Here is a 19,544-nt window from a genome sequence, read left to right on the forward strand (position 1 = left end):
GTGACTGACCAGTCTTGCTGTGAGAGTAGAATGACAACAGTCAGAGACTATAAGTGAGAGATACATGGAATAGGATCTAAGACTTGACAAGAGAAAGCTACTAGAAGGTTGGACAAGTCTATAAACGACTTCGTAAAGATGAAGCACAAAGGTGGTAGCCACGAAAGTAGTAACACGAGAGACAACTGAAGGAGGATGTGGAAGTGGATGAGAAGAAAGGAAGAGCAAAGGAAGAAGAGAGGCACCCTTTTATAATACTCACTCTAGATCAGCTGACCTCCCTATTAACGCAGATTAATGTGAAGCGGCTGGCCAAGACCCGCTTTCATGGGGGCGAGCGTGCATAGAATCCTAGGAAGCGTGAACATGTATTTAGGATTCACGTTGATCGGTGATTTCCTCGGAGAGATGTATTCTAGAAACTGGAAAAAGTCTAATGGACATTCCCGGAGTGAGGCGGAAAAGACCAATACAATCTAGAGATACACCGACAAATTGAGTAGCTGGGAAGAGGAATGTGAGTAGGAGTGTAGATCGTGTTTAAACGGTAGTATATTCGCTACTAACATGAGATCTCGTCCCTGGATAATCCATTTAGTGAACGTGAATCAGGAGCCCGAGCCCGTTAATATACTGAAATTAACGTCTACTTGTTGAATACTGGGGGTTCAAAGTAACTGGTCGGAGATAATCACGTTGGGAGTCTGTGCCTATACTATGAAAGTGTGCCGTTAAGCCTAGGGAAATCCGTTGTATGGCCGAAATCAGCACATGTCAGATCAGCTAGTATGGCTGTCTTAGCTCGGTAGATAGAACGAAAGAGAACCGACAACCAATACTCAAAGGCTTAAAGCCCTACATTCTAAGACCTTCCATATACTGTTCCGAAAATGACTTCAGTATCAAAAGCTATTAGACATGGTATTCAAACAAACGACATCATGATAATCATCCAAGAACCCCAAGAAGCTAAGTAACGCGAGAAAAGAAACTAGACCAGGACACTAGACCCATCGCTCTTCTTACAAGAAGAGCAGGACGCAGCGCCGGCTGCCACCTGAGATGGCGTCCGAGCAAAGCTGGGAGGAACATCCAAGGCAGGGTTCCGGGCGAAAAAGTGTCTCGGGCGAAGAAGAAGAGTCATTGGCTCTGCAGGCATGATGGGGTAGTCCTCCGGGGCAGGGAAGTGCGTCAGGCCAAAAGTGTGCCATAGAACAACATCCGTGTTGTCGATGGAGGAATACGCACCTGCCTCTTGAATCCAGGCCGGAAGACCCTGAGATGGCTCACCAGAGGTTTGTGGTACGTGGCGTCCAGCAGGGTGAATCTGGTCATCCGAGTCTGAAATAAAGTTAGTTGATTCACGTACAGAAAATGGTCCTGTCACGGAGATAAGCACTCACATTTGGTGACATGCACAGCATGTCTTGCAAAGCCGGCCCGCTTCCAGACCAAGCTACCCTCCTTGGGAAGCAAGGGGGGAATTTCACGACTGACTAGCTTGTAGCACACAGGCTTCTTGCTGTAGGGGTGCAGCTTGTTGGTGTTGGCGATCTCCCAGGTTCTTCCAGTGTTGCCGTCATAGTCGGACATCGCTTCCAGAGGGGTGGTGAACTTGGTCTTCTTCGCATAGAATGCATTGCCGTATTTATTCTCGGCGCTTCCGACCTCGCCTGCGCCGCGAGTAGCATCGACTTGGAAAATGGTGTTGTTGGGCCCGTCGACATTGGCGTCCACACGCAGACAGAACAAGTGCTGGTGGTTGTGTGCGTTGACACCGGGGTAGACTTCAGTACCCCAGCCCTTGGTGTCCTCACCGGGGTTCATAGCATAGGTGTTCAGGATACCAGTCAGCTTGATGTCAAGTTGGATAGTACCATCCTGGTGGAAGATCCAGTAGACACAGTACTCGTAGTTGGCGGCAGTGAAAATGTGGGAGATGATCAGCTTCCGAGCGCGGGTCACAACCACAGACTCATCACGAAAGTCGGTGTGCTTGAAGAGGATGCCTGCATCTTCTTCGTGGATACAGATGGCATTCTTGACGATTGTACTGGCACCTGCGCGGTTAACAAAAGCGGCATCCATGTAGTGGATAGCACCCTTGCAGTCACAGCCAAGTGACAGGCTGTTGGTCATGTAGCCACCACCGTACTCTCCCAAGTCGAAGGCGTGCTTGCGCTGGTGAGGATGCTCGGGGTTTCCGTACGGAACCACCATTTCTGCTAGGGACAGACGGTAGAAGATGGGACGAACATTGCCGTTGTCGTTGAAAGTGATGTTGTTCAAGACGATACCTTCGCGGTAGTTGAAACCAACGTGGATGTTCCACTTCTGCCAGTCGATCGAACGTCCGTTGACAACGAAAGAAACGCCCTCCGGTTGAGTGATGTGGATAGGCTTAATATCTGTCCTGTAACCGCCTTCCTTCTCGATTGACGCGGGGTGGTAGTTGTTGGGGGCGGCCTTGCTGATTGGCCTCCGGACCGGGGGTATGTCGATGTGGATAACCTGCTTCGTTTCTGCGTTGAAGATGGGACAGAAGTCCAAGGGGTATGTGTATTGGGAATCGTCGACATGAGGGCGGTAGTACATGAGAGCCTGCTGCAAACGAACATCTGTACCGAAACGCTCATCGTAGCCGATTGTCCAAGCTGCAATTTATTAGCACGATGAAGTCAAAACAAGCGGCAGCAGAACAACTTACGATCGCAGTAAACCTTGTCCATGTCCTCCTTGGGAATGCCGATGATCGCGCACTGCTCGATGATCTTGGGGTCCTTGCGAACAATTGACTCGACCTCCTGCAAGTCCTCCATAGTAATCAAGGGCTGGACACCAGGCGTGTGCTCCCATCTCACGATCTTCTTATCATCGAGGTCGACGACTCCATCATAGACCTTACCGCCAGGTGCAATGGCAACGATATCTGCAGCACGCGTCGGACGGGGAACCTTTTGAGGATCTTCCAGCCATGCCATCATCTCCGCCTTGCGGGGCTCGTAGAGAGTAACCGCATTGAAATTGACTTTGCCATATTCCTTGCGGATAATAGCGACGGCGGTATCGATTTCCGCCGTCGAGAGGGGGTCCAAAGGATGAGGAGGCGGCGATGTAGCCTTGACCTGGTGGGTCAACTGTTGAAGGCGCTCGAGGACCATTGTGAGAGAAGCGGTGTAATGAAGGCTGGGTGTTTGTGACTCGGGTTCTCGGAGTGTTGGAGGTATCGGGTGTGAGGTATATGTTTCCGAGTGAGGGAAATGAACCGGCGACTTGGTCGGGTTGGGTAGGACGGGAAGTTCTCGAGAGACAGGGAAGAAAAGTGATGCTACCACCCAGACTGTGAAACGATGAGTCCGGGACGGAGGACAGGCACCTTATAAAGCAGCGCAAGCATGGCTGCACGAGCGCATGATTGTACAGATACTGGCAGCTCCAGCTGCACGAGCGATAAGATATGCCCGATAAGACGCCCGGATTCCTTACCCCAAAGCGGCCTAGGGCGGTTGACTTCTCTGCCGGGCCTCAAAACGGTAATGGAAACCCTGTCGGGCCCCTTTCTGTCGCCGGACTAAGGAGGATCGAGTAGTCCCGCCCCGGCACACCCCGGACTCGCTCACTTGACCCGAGCGTTGGCCTGGAAGGGCCGATGTAGGCGCCGGATGTGGTTCCCTATCGAGAGCTCAGGAGGGGTAAGTCTCCATCGTTGCCTTCCGATCAGAACCTCGGTGCATTGATTCATGATCCGCTGGCCTATCGCCGACGGGGTAATACAACGCGATCTGGATGAGGAGTGCCCGGAAATCACCCTGGATCATTGAGCCAGGGCCGGTGAAGTGGGGCGGTTAGCAAATGGAGTTTGATAATACTAACCAACGCCTCTATCGCATAGATGAAGTAAATCCAACCGGCTCTGCTACGTGTAAAAAATAAGATCGGAGTGGCAGGCCCCGGACGCTCAAAGAAATAATGCATGATGTAGATCACATTCCAGCCAGAGACGAACACCATACTCCCATATCAAACACCCACCTCCAAAGTAATACGAAGGCATTTCAGGCGATGAACTCCATGAACGGACCGAGAATTAGAAACAGGACAATGCACCAAGAAAACACAACCGATGCCACATGCTATGTACATCCATCACATCGTATAGATTCCTCGCCCTTTCCACCGAAAGTAACAAGAGAAAAGGAAAAGAAAAACATGCAACCAGAACCGCCGGCTAAGGTTCAATGAGGAGAATAGACCACGAATCCGGGTATCCCCCGAAGCTGTGCATTGGGTTGCCAGATCCCGTAGGTCAAGGGAGCAGGGGCCTATACAAGCAGAGAGGAAAGAGTTAGGGAAATTGTAAATAAGGTGGACGATATCACAAACTCCGCAAACCTGATCTAACACCAATGTAGAAAGAGATGAGTACCAACAGTCAGACAAGCCGACGAGCCTCATGACTTGGCAAGCTGAAATTGCCCCAGGACGCCCCCAGTTGCACCAGGGGTTAGCGTGTGCGGTGTTTGGCTGCCACCAATGTGTCCAGCGTTGGGGGTGCTCGGCGTGCCGGTAGCAGAGTAGATTGTCGCGCCATTGAGGTTAGGGGTCTGATGTGGTTGCATGTGGTACAGCATAGACGGCATCTGACCGTTCAAGCCCCAAATCTGTCCAGAGTACTTGGACTCGTCGATATTGCCGTTGAAGACAAGTTGTCGCATCTTCCAATAGATCTCACCAGTCACGAGTGAATCCGATCCTGCTTGATGAGCGATGCCAACACGTTTGACACCGAGCTCATCGGCGATGTCTTGAAGTCCCGACTTCTGTCCGAGATTAGTGAGGATCTGAGCAGCGGCCGGCGTTAACGGAGAGTCGTTTACAGCCTGGTTGCGTCCAGCATGTTTCATCAGGTACTTGATGTCATACAGCGACGGGAAAAATATCTTGAGAAGCTTGTGAAATTCCTCCTCATTCTCCGGAAGAGGCTTGCAAAGCATAATCTTCATAAGGTACCCGAAGTCATAGCCCGAGTGGAAAGACACCCAGTGGACGTCTTCCAACAGAACGAGCCCCGAGCTGATCAGAAGAGCACCGAACTCAAACGGATCGATGCCGTTCTTCTCGTGCATGGAGAAATCGATACCCGCCTTGGCAAGCATAGCCGTCGACTCCTGCGCATACATATCTTCCTCCAAAGAGAACCGGAAATTGAACTGCCATGTGCAGGGAGCGGGGACCAGGCTGTTTCCGAGAGGCTGTCCATTCGCATCGGTAGCATTGGGCGGGGGCACCTCGCCTTCGTTGGAGAACAATGTAATACCAAGCTGGATCATTTTCAGGAGGTCGACGTTACACCGGAGGGTTTGATAGTGGTAGTCTGCTTTAGTCGTAAACGTTCCCATGGGGCGTGCGACAATGCCGGGAAACTCGGTGTCCTGACCGTTGTTAGCGTTACTCATTCCCCCCAGCACAAGAAGCCGCCCAGGTTAGCTTCCAAGCATCACCATCAGCTATAGCTCGATCTTACCATGCTGATATACGGGTACTTCTCGACGAACTGCCGCAGGATGGCCATCTCTTGAGCCAAGTTGTGGCTCCATACGTCACGTATCCGCGTCTTCACTGCACCGGCCTTTGTCTCGAGCGCCAACCGACCATCGTGAGCCTGATGTAATTGCTGTTGTTGTTGCATCTGCGCTCCTCTTGCGAAGCCCATCTGGGCGGCATGGCTGGCAAGCCCGGTACCGCCTCCATCCCCGGCACCACCGAACCCTGCGACGGACATGCCATTTGCGATGCCGGTACCAGACAATGTAAACGGGTTGATATTAGTGTTCGGGTTGCCGGCAGCAAAACCGGGGTGGCCACCTAGGGAGGGAGGCGGGAGAGCTGTGTTGGCCGACTGAGCATGGGCCGGGTGATGTTGGGCTTGCTGCTGCTGCTGCTGCTGTTGTTGCAGATGGGCTTGTTGGAGATGGGTATAGGAAGCGCTTAGGCCAGTGGGCCCGTATCTGCCGACAGGAGGGGGCATGGTGTAGGCAGAGACGAAGGAGCTGATCAGCCGTCACGCATCTGAGATTGGGATGAGGATGAGAAAGCGGAGGGGGGAGTGGGATTCGGTCGGCTCTTTTCGCGCTGGGCGCTGGGGGACGGACGGGCACATCGCCGCGAAGAAGGCGGACAGCTGCGGTTGCTGGATCCGGCCTAGCGCGCCAAGCCCCCAGTCCTCGCTCGCTCCCTCGTTTCCCGTACAGCTTCAACTTCCTCTCGTTCCCGCCTGTCCCCATCTTCGCGCTTTTCTCCCCGCTTACCCGTCCATTGTCTGTCCGGACCCTGCGGATCTCGGAGTCAATCCTCTCGCTGTTTATCCGCCATTCCACTCACTCCCGACTCACCCCTCATCCACCGCCAATCCGCTCACCATGGCTCCCAACCCCACCGGATTTGACATCAGCGAATTCAAGAAGGCCGCCCACCCCCGGTCGTCTTGGGCCAAAAAGGACCCCTGGGCTCGCTAGTACGACTTTCGCCGCTGCTGGATTTGCAATTGCGCATACACTGACCATTGCCGTAGTGAGACTTGGAGATACACCGGCCCTTTCAGCCGCTTCAACCGCTTCAAGCGCATCTTCCCTGGCTTCGGCATTGCTACCGTTGCTTTCGCCGGCTACTGCACCTACGAGCACTTCTTCCTGAAGGATGACCACCACCACGGCGATGCCCACCACTAAGTCACGATTAGGGACAAGGGTAGCAGGTGCGGAGTAGTTGGAACCGACATGCGGTGGAAAAGTTGAAGGATACCCCGGATTGCTGCGAGTAAAGGCATCCGTACGTGATAGAGGGTCACAAGTGTGGTGTATGAGCCGGGAGGCTTGTTTCGATTGAGATAGATCATGAATGACCCGCAGCTCTCTACAGACGGCGCTTGGGTTGTTTCGTTTGTCGGGTGTACATAGTAACTGTTATTTATCACATCAAGTGCATTCTTTGTTCAAACGGAGCCAGGTGTATTGCATTATGTTTGCGGTTCGGATCTTTTGGGATTGAGTAGAAGCCAATAGGGCGACATTACTGTTCGTTATTTAGAAGAAACATTATCATCAATTCGCATAACGTGTCGAAATTTGCATCTATACAGGTGTTTTGGTCTATTCATCAAACATTTACTCCTCAAATACCAGCGTAATACCGTCATCTCCGGCAGTGACAACTCTCTTGCCATCCGAGCTCTGGACAAAAGCCATGATACCGCCGGACTGCTCACCCTCGGAGTTCTCGATAAGACCAAGGTGACCCTTGTATTCCTTCAACAAACCATGGGCAGCAGCGGCAGTTCCACCACGTGCATCCCAGCGCTTGACAATGCCATCCATGCCCACAGAGGTGAGCAACCACGGTTGGCCTTGGCCAGCAGTGGCAGATGCAAGAGGGCTAGGACGAGGCAAGGGGTTGGCGGGCACACGGTTCTGCAAGAACTCAAGCTTGACCACAGCTCCCTCATGGGCCTCTCTGATATGGCGGCGGACAGCAAAGCGATGAGCAGTGTCAAAGAGCGCGATCGAGCCGTCCACGGAGCCAGCCGCAAGGAGGGTCAAAGGAGGGGAAGAGAAAGAGAGGGTCTCGACACCGTCGCTCTGGGCCTGAAGAGAGGCGAGGAGGGTGCCTGCAGCGGAGGCACTCGTCTGCGAGGGAGCTCCCCTGCTCTTCGTCTTACCAGCAGCAGCGCCGGCTGCTAGACGGGGAAGACCAACCACCTTGATGTGACCTTCAGCACCACCAACAGCAGCAATGGTGCCAGACGGGGCAATGGCGACAGAGTACAGTCCTCCCTCAACGGCAAAGCGCTGGTCGTCTGCTGTTAGCCCGACAACGGCGCTAGTACCAGCGGAGTAGGCAACGCCGGCAGCAGAAGCGGCGCCAAAGACATCGTAGACATAGAAGCTGCCGTCTTCCGAGACAGTCGCCAGCAGTTTTCCGTCGGGGGTCCAGGCACCCGCAGTGCAAGATCCAGTGTGCTGGAAGAACGATTGGATGATGGAGATGGGCTCCGCGGAGTCCTTGTGGTCGATCCGGAACACCCACGCGCTACCGTCGTTGGCACCAAGAGCAATGACGTTGCTCTTTTCCTCGTCACCCTTCGCGGAAGGGCAGACAGCGACCCAGTTGATCTCCTCAACTTCCTGGACCTCGGCGAGGTATTGCCATGCGAGCCCGGTGCCCTGAGGGGTGGTATCGCGCCAAGCACGGAGCTTGCCGTCCATTCCTGCCGTTACAACATATTCACCCTTAGGCTCTGTAAATGCGACTCCGTTCACGGTGTCGGAATGGCCATCCAGCTTCAGGAGGGGCTTCAAGGAGTCTCGCTCCCGCCTCGGTTGCGGATTCGACTCGTAGCTCTGAGGGAGGAGGGGGCGCTCAGTATTCGGTGTCGAATCGAAAAGGTAGGCGGTGTCGTCACCGGAGCCGGTGATAACGATGGAGTTGTGGATAGGATGCTGAGCAATGCAGAAGACGGAATCTGTATGGCTATCGAAATGGGCGGCAGAGTCATTCTCCAGGGTGATCTCTTGTTCTTCGTACGTCATAGGCTGATCTTCGTCTTCAGGATCGGACTCCATAGGGTGGTCCTCATCGCGGTTGAAGATCTCCTCCGCCTCATCGGCTTCAATGTAGGCGTCCTCATCGGCGCGGGGAGGATCTTGAGAGGACATGATGTATTTTGAGCGGGAGAGTTATAAGAGCTGCGGGGTTGCGCAGAACGGGAAAATAAATGGTTGGGTATAATTGACGTTAAGAAAGAGATGGCAGTATTAGGTCAGTTACCAACTGCCTGCTTTAATATGCAAAAGATGCGCAAGTAGGAGAGAGGGCGCAGTTCGAAGGATGACTATTTTTTTCTTGCTGATCAATCTTCCCGATAAACCCCCGCTTAGAAATTCGATTCTTCCCCGCGGCGGGTGCAAACACGACAAACAGCCGCCGCTTGCATCGCCGATCGAGTAACAACGATAACTCTATAGTACACTCATAATTGATATCGTATCTATGAATATGCAATGCATACATCGCAACGTGAATCATGATGGAACAGATGACTCGTGAATTGTTCCAATCCACCTATGACCCCCTACAACTTTGAGCCGGCCTGTCTTCTTGCTTCCTTTTCTTGGTCGCGAAGCAGCCGGCGCAAGATCTTGCCACTGGGGCTCTTGGGAACAACATCAATGAAACGAACCCCACCCTTAAGCCACTTATGCCGGGCTTTGTGGTCTGAGACGTGCTTCTTGATCGACTCAATAATTTCCTCGTCGCTGCCGCTAGCAGAAGAAGACTTGACAACGATAGCTTTGGGGATTTCTCCAGCTGCTTCATCCGGGATGGCGATGACGGCACAATCAGCAACCGCTGGGTGGGTGAGGAGGTGGGCTTCCAGTTCAGCTGGAGCGACCTGCAATCCCTATTGATCTGAGTATTAGCAGAGTCCAAGCCGGTCCAAAAGGCATACATACCTTGACTTTGATGAGCTCCTTGATACGGTCCACAATGAAGACGTGTTCCGTGTTCTTTGGGCTCAAGCGAATCACGGCTTCGTCACCGGTTCGCATCCAGCCATCTTCGAACGTCTCCTTGTTCGCCTTCTCGTTGTTTAGGTATCCAAGAACGACACTAGGGCTGCGGACTACCAGCTCGCCCGGCGTATCATAGCTTGTGATCTCCTTCCCCTCAGGAGTCACAAGACGCATTTCAACACCAGCAAGGAGACATCCCGATGAACCCAGGAATATATCACTGGGGTGAGTCGAGCATACCACAGTTGACGTCTCAGTCAGACCTAGACATAATCAGTATGAGGTAGTATAATAACCCAAATATGCTTACCGTATCCTTGCCGAACGATCACATTTGGATATAGTTTCTGGAAGTCTGCCGCTGTTTCCACACCCAGGGGTGCGGCGCCGGTAAAGAGGCTGGTGATTGAGCTAAGATCGTATTTGGAACAAGTTTCTTGGTTCCGAAGCATGTTAATAATAATCGGAGGGACCTAGAAAACATCCGATGAGCCTGTGTCATAATGGCGTTGTTATGCGGGGTGAGGCGTTACTAACCAGAAACAATGCCGAGATCTTGAAATTTTGGATCGACGCCAAGTACGAGTTCAAGTCGAACTTGGGCAACACAACGGCTTGGTCGCCTCTGAATGGACTCGAGTGGCAGATGACTACCAGGCAATAGATGTGGCTTTGGGGGAGCAGACACAGCGATACCTCAGTATGGTCGGACTGGCTTCCCGGGGCTTTGAGGGATTCGCGATAAGTGGCCTCAAATTCCCCGATTTGGAGTACATTTGCGATCACATTGCGATGCGAGATCATGACACCTTTCTGGAGTGAATGGTCAGGATGATCTCAGATTCCCTTTGCACTGCTTCACTTACCGGTAAACCGGATGTTCCACTGGAATAGCATAGGAATGCAGTCCGACGAGCACCCTCTCCGGCGCTCCAGTTCAGCCTCTCCAATTTCGGCAGCGCCTTTCCTTCTTCGATGAATTGTGAGACGGTCTTGTATTGCGCCGGGGCCTTGATTCCAGGCGTGAGTTGTGGCGGGACTTCTAACAAGTATATACGATCCTTGGGCAGCCCAGCTAGGGAGGCGGCCTCGAGAGCGGTCTTTAGTAGTGGCAGACAGGTGAATAGTGCCTTGGCTTTGGAATCGAGCAACTGGTGTTTCAGCTCAGCTGCCGAGTAGGATGCGTTCGCTGGGGAGACGACACCCCCCAACTGATGGACGGCCCATGACAAAGGTAAGGTATCGATCTAGGAAGAACAATGGTAAGCCGGGATCATGGACCAATCAATCACAGAGACTCACGGTGTTCAAACTGAAAATTGCAAGAGTCTTATCCCACTCAGTCCCCGTGTTAGGCCTCCAGTTCAGTTCCTTGGCCAAAGCGCGAGACAAATAATCGACGCGATCCACCACCTCCAATGCCGAGAAACTTCTCCCAGTAATACCACAAGTGAAAGGATCTCTCGAGTAGCCCAGGGGATTGCGCCCGTGCAAGTCCGTAAGCATGAACTCGCTCAATGGAATATTGTCCGGAATAGCCGGCAGCGTGCCTGCCCATTTCGCAGGAAGGAAAACCATATTTGAGTCGATGTGCGGTTTCAGCTATATACAGATATCCAGATTCCAATGATGATATCGCGCGAAAGAAAGACCGGTAAGAGGGGAGATTGAGAACAGAAAAAAAAAAAAAAACAAAGAAAAGATGGGGAGGGGGAGCGAGGGACCGCGCGGAGGCCGCCATATAAGTAGCCGGTGAAGGGCAATACCCAGGAACCCAGTCAGTCGCCCTTGCGATGTGCGGGGAAAGCTTCCATTATTCTGGAATGAGCCGAGGCTGTAGGTAGGCAGTAGTCCAGACTGGTGCATGTAGGGGTAATTCCGACGACTACCAGCCAGTCAGTCTTATCTCGTACGATCTCCCCCCTAGCACATTAAGATACCTCACTCTACCCATTTCCTACAATTCCCTACCTACCTACAGAGTACACTGAACACACCTCCCTACGATTGCGATTCGACACAATCGCGCAACGCCCCTTACCGCTCGGAAAAGTAATAACCGAGGGCCGACTGGGGGGCAACTAACGCCGCCCCAGAAATAGGACCCAGGACTGGGGGGGGGGCGATCGGCGGCAGCCCCGTTATTGCCAAGCCTTTGCATCCAATAACCTAACCTAACCGAATTGCTATCCGATTACCTTTTTTATGGTACCGAGTAGATGGGTACCTATTCGGTTCGGAGTGAAAGAATCTAAGCCCGATTCTGGCTTGGGAGAATGACATCAGGATGGCGAGGGGTAGGTAGGTAGGGAAAGGGGCGTTGAAATCCCCGACGTTAGGTAGTTTTAATCGCCCCCACACGCGGAGATCGGCATATGTACTCGGTCTTTCTTCCGACGCAAAGATGGTAACACGGCAGTTTCATGCAGCAGTAGTAGCAGCAGCAGGTTGTCAGATTAGGATGGATGGGGGGTCATTCCCCGCTATTTATCTTCAAGTAACACAATGAGTCAGTGAATGATATATGTAATCGAAGCCTGAATGAAGCCTTCAATGTCCTTGACAAAGAAATTTTGGGATTTAATTGAATGGAAGTGTGAGGGTGACTAGTACTTAACTTATCTATATGTTTGTTTCAGACCAGGCAAGCTTGTCAGGTTGGAATCTAAAGCTTCGTTTCCTCTCAGCTTCTACGTGCTAAGATTCATGATCACTTCCACTACCACCAATCAAAACCAAGAAAATCACAAATTAAACAGATCAAACACATATACCTACCTACCCACGAACAAGAACAATGACCACCTGTGAAAACTGCAATTCCGAATCCCATCAAACCACCGAATGCACTGTTCCGCGGTGCTGGACATGCTATAAGCTTCAGCATACGGCACGGACGTGTCCGGAGCAGATTTGTCGGAGGTGTTTTCATCGAGGGCATGATGCGAGGGATTGTACTTGGGATGAGGAGGGGGATAAGGACAGAGAGTTGAAATTGGCTGAGGTGAGATTGCACTGTCGGTTGTGGGGTTGGGTATATGGTGTTTGCTGACTGGGTGGGTGGGGTGGGTGTAGGGGAAGTGATATATGTGGGTTGGGGTGTACTGGGGATCGTATCTAGGTAGTGTGGATCTGGGGTCGATGGGTTTGGGTTTGTGTAGTCGAGATATTTGGGTTCATGCTCTATGGGTGTTTCTTTTGGTGGTTTGGAGGTTATGATGGGAGACAGGATGGCGGGGGGGGGGGGGGGGGGAGGAGCTGTTGATATTCTATTGAATTGACGCGGGATCGTCGTAAGTTGGCTGATCTGATTCAAGTTGGATCTTATCTGTGTGAGACAAGGTCCTCTGTATGTCTTTCTAGTGAAGGAGTTGTCAGGGATTCCTAGATATGCAGGTTTGATATAGTTTGAATGCGGCAGATTGTTGGATTTCGTGTATAGCTGGGGATGTGGTACTTAGTACTGTGATTCTGTGGATCAAGTGCTATTTAGGAATGTATGCAAAGATTGCCTTTGGTGGGGGAGAGGAACAGGAATAGTTACTGAAGCTGAAGGTATAGGATAAAGAGGGAAGGTGGAATGACATCGTACTTTACGTTGAAGCATTAAATCAACGTCCACAGCACCACGAGCCACGTTCCCTCCAGCTCCGGCATAGACTCAAGCACCAGCAAGCCTTCTGGGTTAATATCTTGAACACTAGTACTCGGAAGCATATTTGCGTCCGCCGTGTCAAATATCTGTAGACAGATCAATCCAACCATAAACATGAGACTCACTCACTTACTATTGCTGGTGGAAGCCGTGAACCCTTTGCTATACCACTTTTACTGTCGTGATTTGAGGAGGCTATACATAGTACCTATGCATATTCATACCATAGTCGGACTACCTGACACCAACCGACCCGACTATCATGTTAGTGATCTGCGTTGAAATACATCCCTTGCTTGAATATTCCGTCATTTTAGACAGAATTCCACATCCTGTCTAGTCTTAGTATGTTCCTTTTTTAATCATGGCCATGTCTGCCTGCTATACCATATATGGTAGCAATTCCGATAATAGTGGATAATCTAGAGAAGCCAAATCATGCTATCTGATAGCCGTAGAGTACTGCTTTGAAGAGAACATGCTAAGAATGAGATACGTGGCTCAAGGAAGAAAAGGACCTTGACAACAGGTATAGGTTATAGGGTCTGCCGCCGGAGACCTCCTCTAGCCAGCTGGGAGATATCCTCTGATATACTGCAGATCTCCTACCTAATATACAGGATATCTCCTCCAATTCTCTTCCAACTAGACAAACAAGAAACTACATCACGATGTATAAATATCCTTTATTACACATAGCATATTCCTCTCCTTCCTCGTACATAACCATTACCTCCAAAACAACCGTCTGAAGACCACCCTTTCATGAAACAATCGATTGAAACATTCATCCTCGCAAAGGCATAACCCCCCCTCCTGCAAATCAAACACCAGCAAAACCAGACACTCAACCCCTTAGTAGATGGCCATTCACAAGCCCATCAAAACCGCCAACAATTGCCACTATTCCTCTGTGTGCAGCGGCACCCCCGTCAAAACTTGGGAATGCGGACAGAAGGACTGTCCCGATTCCATCCGTTACAGTGGTGGAAAGAAATGAAGTGCAGGAGGAGAAAGGTGGGAATGAGGTTTGGGTGCGCGCTGTGATTAGCTTTGGGAATGAATTTGTTGGGGGGGGGCTTTCTCATGTACGGTGGGTGTACTTGGGAATGGTCTTAATTCTTATCTAGTATGAAAAAGCGAATTTCTTTTGGGGCTTGAACAGTGTTGTAATAGTATATCGAGTAGCTATTTCGCCTCAAGGGATTTTGAGTGAGTCGGTATTTCTACGTCACAGGGGATCGATTCTTGTTGTTATTGTCCATCTATATGTGCGCTTGTCGGATTATGTGTCTTTTTTTTTTTGTATATGACGATACATAGAGGAGAGAGTTGCCATTCACCCATTAATGTGCTTGTTTAGGTCGAGGTGATCTTCATTGTTGTTCTCGCAAGCTATGGACAAATAAAATGGATGAAGGACTGGGCCTAATATGAAGCCAGATTGTAGCAAGCAAAGAAGAGGTCGTTTTGGGTTCTTGTTGAGCAGCTACACGACAGGCAACCTCCTTACTGGCAGTTGTGCTCAAATTGGGGGAGGGATAGGTATGAGGAGATATAATAGGAGCAGGGAATACATCGGTACTTAGGGGCAAGTAGATAGACAATATCCCCAATGAACCAGATATACGTCGCACAGAGGAGGAACCTTCTCACCGCCAAATGTGGTCCAGGGGAGGGAAAGGGGCATGTTTCAGTGAATCCCCGGCGACTTACACATTCTGAACTACTACTTAATCACCGCACTTTCTCAGTATCCATTCATTGCCTTCCATTGCTCCCCGTTACCTCAACCCCGAAAGCAAACCATTACCAGTTCTACGAGCCTGTTCATTCCAGACACACTTACAATATGGAAATCATCAAAGGAAACGAAGCCTTCGAACGAATCAACGACGAGATGAAATTCTCCTACGTGAAATACTTCATCCAACAAAACGGCACCCTCTACCACGGCAAATGGAAAAACCGCTCCCAGCGACCCATGACACTCTCCGAGCTCGACGACGTCCAGGAAATCCAGACTTTAGACCGAGGCCCCGCTATCAACAACACTTGGTCAACGATCTATATCAAACAACCCAGTCTACTCTCCTACGCCGACAGGTGTGATCTATCACAACGAATCCATCGAGAAGTCACGGTTTGTGAAATCCTCCGGAACAACCCGCACCCGAATATAGCGGTGTATTATGGATGTCAGGAGACACGGGGGAGGGTGTCGGGGTTGTGTTTTAAACGGTATACGGAGACGTTGTTGGAGAGGGTTAACCCGCAACATTTGAATAAGGAGGGGTTTCGGCGCAGTGGAAGAGAATTGGTTGATGAGATGGTTCGGGCGGGGTTGGATGGGGTTCGGGAGGGGATTAAGCATCTGCATTCGTTGGGGTGGGTGCATAATGATATTAATCCGGCGAATGTTATGTTTGATGGGGGTGGGGGTGGGGATGGGAGGGTGGTGATTGTTGATTTTGATAGTTGTCGGAGGGTTGGGGAGTGCTTGCGGGGGACGGAGACGAAGAGGACGCATCAGTGGCATAATCCGGGGGTGGAGAGGGCGGTGGAGAAGAATGATTTGGATGCGTGGGAGGAGTTGAGGATTTGGTTGGTGGGAGAGGTGGATGAGGGGTTTTTGTTTGGGTAGTCAGTAGTTGGGAACTGGTCGTTGCAAGAGTAGGAATCAGACTGATTTTACGAAAGTCTCTCTCTCTATCTCTCTCTCTCTCTCTCTAGAGAAATAACAATTACTGTGTTTCTGTCATGGAAAAGGCTGTGATAAGAGTCATATCAGACCCTTCTCGTTGCTTGCATACTACCCTGCCCCAGCTCACTGCTTAAAGGCAGGTATGATCTATCTGTAGACGTAAAAGGGTTAACCAGCACCTAGCTATGGCTTTTAGTCGACTTGGTAGGTCGTGAGATGCTTAGACTATCTACATGCAAGTAAAACACAACACTGTCTCGTCAGTCGTCTCTAATGCATACAGATAGTCCCGGTAAAAGAAGATCTACACTCCTGCATATCCTTACTATCTCCTTCTATCACTCTATCTATAGTCGATAGGGATAAACTAGAATGTGTGAAACATTTCCATGACTTGACCTGACTTAGAGGTATCTAGGAGGTCCATCTTATTCGACGGAATATACCAGGATATAGATGTATCCGATATAATCCGGAAATATATTGAAAAAATACTACCAGCATAACCAGTAGCGGCAATTATCGATACGTCTGCTCATCCAGCCGCAAGCTTCTCACAGTATACCCATATTAGAAGATATGAATTTGAAATTGCACCCCTCCTCACTTGGGGACAATGCTCAGATAGAGAACAGCAATGTCACGGCAATCCGGACTGCCTTTGCCTTTGGCTTCCCCGGCCCAGCGAGATAACCCCATCGAAACACCAGGAATCGGGAACTGTGCGTCGTTCCTGTGTCAACTTCAATTCTGGTTTTGGGCCACGAGTTCTTCTAGTCCTCTACCTCTGGACTAGGGACTCACCAACCTCTTATCTGACTCGGTCAGGTACGTGTCTTGTAGTCTCGAGTGCAAACCAAATCCCATCATAGATCAATTATGCGTAGAGCAACAGAGAAACTCATTTTGCATTGCCTCTAAGCAGCACGTGCTTTGTACATAGGCCCTCGACACAGGTCCCTTGTTCGAGATGTCAGAGAGCATCACATGATAAGGTCCTGCGTCATGTTGTATAGAACCTTAGGATTTTGTTCCAGAGCAATGAGATTGCGAGGAGATCGACGTACGATGAGAGTTGAAACAATATCTGTAATTCGCTTCCCTAGCGCGGCGAGGTTGCTTCCATTGTGAGGACTTCCTCTTGTCAAGATGATGGTCATGGACACTCAACTCTGGGAAGCTGTCAACTTTATGTTTAGCAGTGGTGCGCATTCTGGGCTTGAGATCCTGACTTTCTCGCACAGAGCTCTGTGGGTAATACACGTGTTGCATTCACTCAAAGCAACCTTGGAATGGTTCCAGCTACTTTGTTTCGGTTTTTTCATGCTTGACCACAAGCCACCCATAGATCTCCCTGGGTGCAAGCGATCTGACAGAGATGCTGACCTGAATCGCCAGGCCGTAGATCGTTGAGGCATCTCGGATTCCAGTGAGGAGGAACAACGACATGCTGAGCGGAGAGACAGAACAATCCGCTCGGGATTCCGTCGTGATCAAGACCCTATTATAACTCTGAACGCACTTGTCTCTGTCTCGTGGTCACCTATCTTGCAAGGATTACTTCCCCACGAGACCACCAATCGAATCCACTGGAGTGGGACTCGGGACCGAGATGTCATCAATTTCATGTCCTCTGAACCACCAGGCCGTAGATTGTTTGGGTCATTTCGCAGCCGGGTCAATGGGTAGAACCACATAGCACATGGGAAAACCGTTGGTCAGATCACTCGCATTGAATTGGAAAGGAATCAGGTTGTAGTAGAGACATCACCAAAGGCCACTAACCGAAGATGATAGCAAATTTCTTCAGAAGGACCCTGTAATGCATAATTGATCGCTCGGGGAGTGTTCTTATGCCCGAATAGCCCGACATCATAATCACGTTCAACTTCTTTCACTATATCTGCGCTGGCCCAGAAAACACCACACATAACGGCTCTGATAAACAAGGTGTGCCGACTGTGTTTTGTAGGTATTACAAGAGAGGATCCGACCTTTTCATTGAGGCTCGATTTGAGGGCCCAAACCTTGGGCAGGGACCTGGTCATTGCTCGCATACATTTATAGATGTGAGGATTGTATGGAAGATATAGTATCTGCTGACAATGCCATCCTATATCTGATGGCGTGTCTTGTGGTATCCGAAATCGGGTTACTTGCTAATGCCGATCAGTCATCGTTCTCCTCGTGTGGAGCTCAGAGACCATATGATTGAGTTTCAGATTGTATAGACAAGCTCATCTAGCAATAGGATCTTAATTAGTAAGAACATGGGAAAATGGTGCAGCATGGGGTATGAAGAATCCACTCGAGCGATGCCTTGTCAACTCGACAGCGATGGTGTCTCGAACGAGATCCTAGTTGAAGACGAGCGAGAGTAATGCCGAAACATGGCATCCCTCTATATTGGAAACAATTAGAACGATCTGAAGTCAAGACCGACCGAAAACTATGCCGTACCGTGAGGCTACCATATGAGATCTTCACACGTTCTCATTTCAATATGAGAGATGGTTGGCCGTGGCTCCGAGCGATAGTCAGCTGTAGGAAAGGCCGAGATTTCCAAGATAATATATTTCCAACAACGATGCTGCTTCGTAGAATGTCTTGATAGTGGTATAAAAGTCATATTCAAAGGCTATTTTTGGAACCCATCATTGTGTATCATTTCTCGGGTCTGTCATGGAGTACCCGAATAGGATAGATTGTTCTCCAGAAACTTGTGGGCAGTGAGACGGTTCCGAGGATGATCACCATCCGAAGGCCGATTTGCGAAGGTTTAATTGTTCAACCACACACGCTTGCACTGAAGTGGACCATGATGTAAATTGGCAGTGTTGGTGGCAGTGTTGGTGTCGTAGTGTGGTAATCGAGAACGATGGCCATATCGGAATATTGGCAAAGTGCTTGACAACCCAAGATAATGCTGGGTGGTGATTCCACTAGCTTTGACTCGAGCAGAGTGCCCTTTTTTCTCAAGGGTCGGTAGTTGTCCATATCGACCACTTGGCGGCGCATGCCACGGTTTAGTGCTTGGTACACTATGTCTTTGTTGGATCCCACTTTCAAACTTCAGTTCCATTCTGGAGTGAGACGAGGTTCGCAGTGGTCGAGGACTTCAGCCATGCCTCTAGCCTTAAGACACCATGCAACCATCTTGAAGAGTGTGCCCGAGTGATACGGGTCGTTGTCGAGCGCTTGCCAGAGATGCTGAACTTCAACCAGACTGTTGGTCATGATCTAACCGAAAGGCCAATACATCTACCTCTTAATGATAGGTAGCATGGAATGAGGTAGTCAAGGCTCTGAACGGGGCTGAGTTTTGGTTCTATATCATGATGTAATCGATGATGCGAGATTAGATCGGCTTGATATTAGCACCGAGTGTACCGATACTACGTAGGGACGTAGAGGATGTCAGAGAGGAGAAAGTGGTGCTGATGGCGTGATGCAGAGATGCGATGAAATCGCTGCATGATGGCCACGAATAGATGAAATCCACCTGTGTCGATGGTCAGGCAAGAATTGTTCATGGCAGTTTGTGTCCATGGCTCCCGGCCGTGATAACAGCGATAGGGGATGAGGGAAGGATCTTAGATCGGACCGCGGTAGCCTG

General features: G+C 50.4%; 6 protein-coding genes across 6 annotated transcripts; 2 read left to right on the forward strand and 4 right to left on the reverse strand.

Moving 5' to 3' along the window:
• Positions 1-864: 864 nt before the first annotated feature.
• BO94DRAFT_518392 (peroxisomal copper amine oxidase) lies at positions 865-3,388 on the reverse strand. The gene is made up of 3 exons (XM_025610032.1): positions 2,708-3,388; positions 1,404-2,654; positions 865-1,341 (listed from the first exon to the last, which is right to left on the reverse strand). Exons 1-3 carry the CDS (start codon positions 3,159-3,161, stop codon positions 992-994), a joined length of 2,055 nt encoding a protein of 684 aa, XP_025466869.1. The 5' UTR covers positions 3,162-3,388; the 3' UTR covers positions 865-991.
• A 1,063-nt stretch (positions 3,389-4,451) lies between these two features.
• BO94DRAFT_467573 (CCR4-NOT core DEDD family RNase subunit POP2) lies at positions 4,452-6,028 on the reverse strand (the record flags this gene model as incomplete). Its single annotated transcript, XM_025608209.1, has 2 exons — positions 4,452-5,432; positions 5,525-6,028. 2 exons carry the CDS (start codon positions 6,026-6,028, stop codon positions 4,452-4,454), a joined length of 1,485 nt encoding a protein of 494 aa, XP_025466870.1.
• Positions 6,029-6,274: 246 nt separating this feature from the next.
• On the forward strand, positions 6,275-6,984 carry BO94DRAFT_493975 (NADH dehydrogenase [ubiquinone] 1 beta subcomplex subunit 3). The gene is made up of 2 exons (XM_025609215.1): positions 6,275-6,514; positions 6,572-6,984. Exons 1-2 carry the CDS (start codon positions 6,420-6,422, stop codon positions 6,726-6,728), a joined length of 252 nt encoding a protein of 83 aa, XP_025466871.1. The 5' UTR covers positions 6,275-6,419; the 3' UTR covers positions 6,729-6,984.
• A 59-nt stretch (positions 6,985-7,043) lies between these two features.
• Positions 7,044-8,890, reverse strand: BO94DRAFT_535995 (WD40 repeat domain-containing protein). Its single transcript, XM_025611913.1, has one exon. The coding sequence runs from the start codon at positions 8,709-8,711 to the stop codon at positions 7,164-7,166; it is 1,548 nt and encodes a 515-aa protein (XP_025466872.1). The 5' UTR covers positions 8,712-8,890; the 3' UTR covers positions 7,044-7,163.
• Positions 8,891-8,943: 53 nt separating this feature from the next.
• On the reverse strand, positions 8,944-11,239 carry BO94DRAFT_575836 (acyl--CoA ligase). Its single transcript, XM_025615102.1, has 6 exons — positions 10,872-11,239; positions 10,436-10,816; positions 10,107-10,382; positions 9,880-10,042; positions 9,510-9,832; positions 8,944-9,457 (listed from the first exon to the last, which is right to left on the reverse strand). Exons 1-6 carry the CDS (start codon positions 11,145-11,147, stop codon positions 9,128-9,130), a joined length of 1,749 nt encoding a protein of 582 aa, XP_025466873.1. The 5' UTR covers positions 11,148-11,239; the 3' UTR covers positions 8,944-9,127.
• A 3,837-nt stretch (positions 11,240-15,076) lies between these two features.
• BO94DRAFT_467555 (uncharacterized protein) lies at positions 15,077-15,868 on the forward strand (the record flags this gene model as incomplete). The annotated part of the gene is made up of 1 exon (XM_025608208.1): positions 15,077-15,868. The coding sequence occupies one exon, from the start codon at positions 15,077-15,079 to the stop codon at positions 15,866-15,868; it is 792 nt and encodes a 263-aa protein (XP_025466874.1).
• Positions 15,869-19,544: the final 3,676 nt, after the last annotated feature.

Source organism: Aspergillus sclerotioniger, assembly GCF_003184525.1.
Source record: "Aspergillus sclerotioniger CBS 115572 chromosome Unknown BO94scaffold_16, whole genome shotgun sequence".
Classification (NCBI taxonomy): domain Eukaryota; kingdom Fungi; phylum Ascomycota; class Eurotiomycetes; order Eurotiales; family Aspergillaceae; genus Aspergillus; species Aspergillus sclerotioniger.

Excerpts from the sequence above, each read along its gene's own strand:
- BO94DRAFT_518392 (XM_025610032.1), bottom strand. The coding sequence starts at position 3,161 with ATGGTCCTCGAGCGCCTTCAACAGTTGACCCACCAGGTCAAGGCTACA. Across the intron at positions 2,655-2,707 it reads GGACAAGGTTTACTGCGATC|CTTGGACAATCGGCTACGAT; the intron begins GTAAGTTGTTCT and ends AATAAATTGCAG. Across the intron at positions 1,342-1,403 it reads TGCTGTGCATGTCACCAAAT|ACTCGGATGACCAGATTCAC; the intron begins GTGAGTGCTTAT and ends ACTTTATTTCAG.
- BO94DRAFT_493975 (XM_025609215.1), top strand. The coding sequence starts at position 6,420 with ATGGCTCCCAACCCCACCGGATTTGACATCAGCGAATTCAAGAAGGCC. Across the intron at positions 6,515-6,571 it reads AAGGACCCCTGGGCTCGCTA|TGAGACTTGGAGATACACCG; the intron begins GTACGACTTTCG and ends CCATTGCCGTAG.
- BO94DRAFT_535995 (XM_025611913.1), bottom strand. The coding sequence starts at position 8,711 with ATGTCCTCTCAAGATCCTCCCCGCGCCGATGAGGACGCCTACATTGAA.
- BO94DRAFT_575836 (XM_025615102.1), bottom strand. The coding sequence starts at position 11,147 with ATGGTTTTCCTTCCTGCGAAATGGGCAGGCACGCTGCCGGCTATTCCG. Across the intron at positions 10,383-10,435 it reads GTGGAACATCCGGTTTACCG|AAAGGTGTCATGATCTCGCA; the intron begins GTAAGTGAAGCA and ends CATTCACTCCAG. Across the intron at positions 10,043-10,106 it reads AGATCTCGGCATTGTTTCTG|GTCCCTCCGATTATTATTAA; the intron begins GTTAGTAACGCC and ends GATGTTTTCTAG.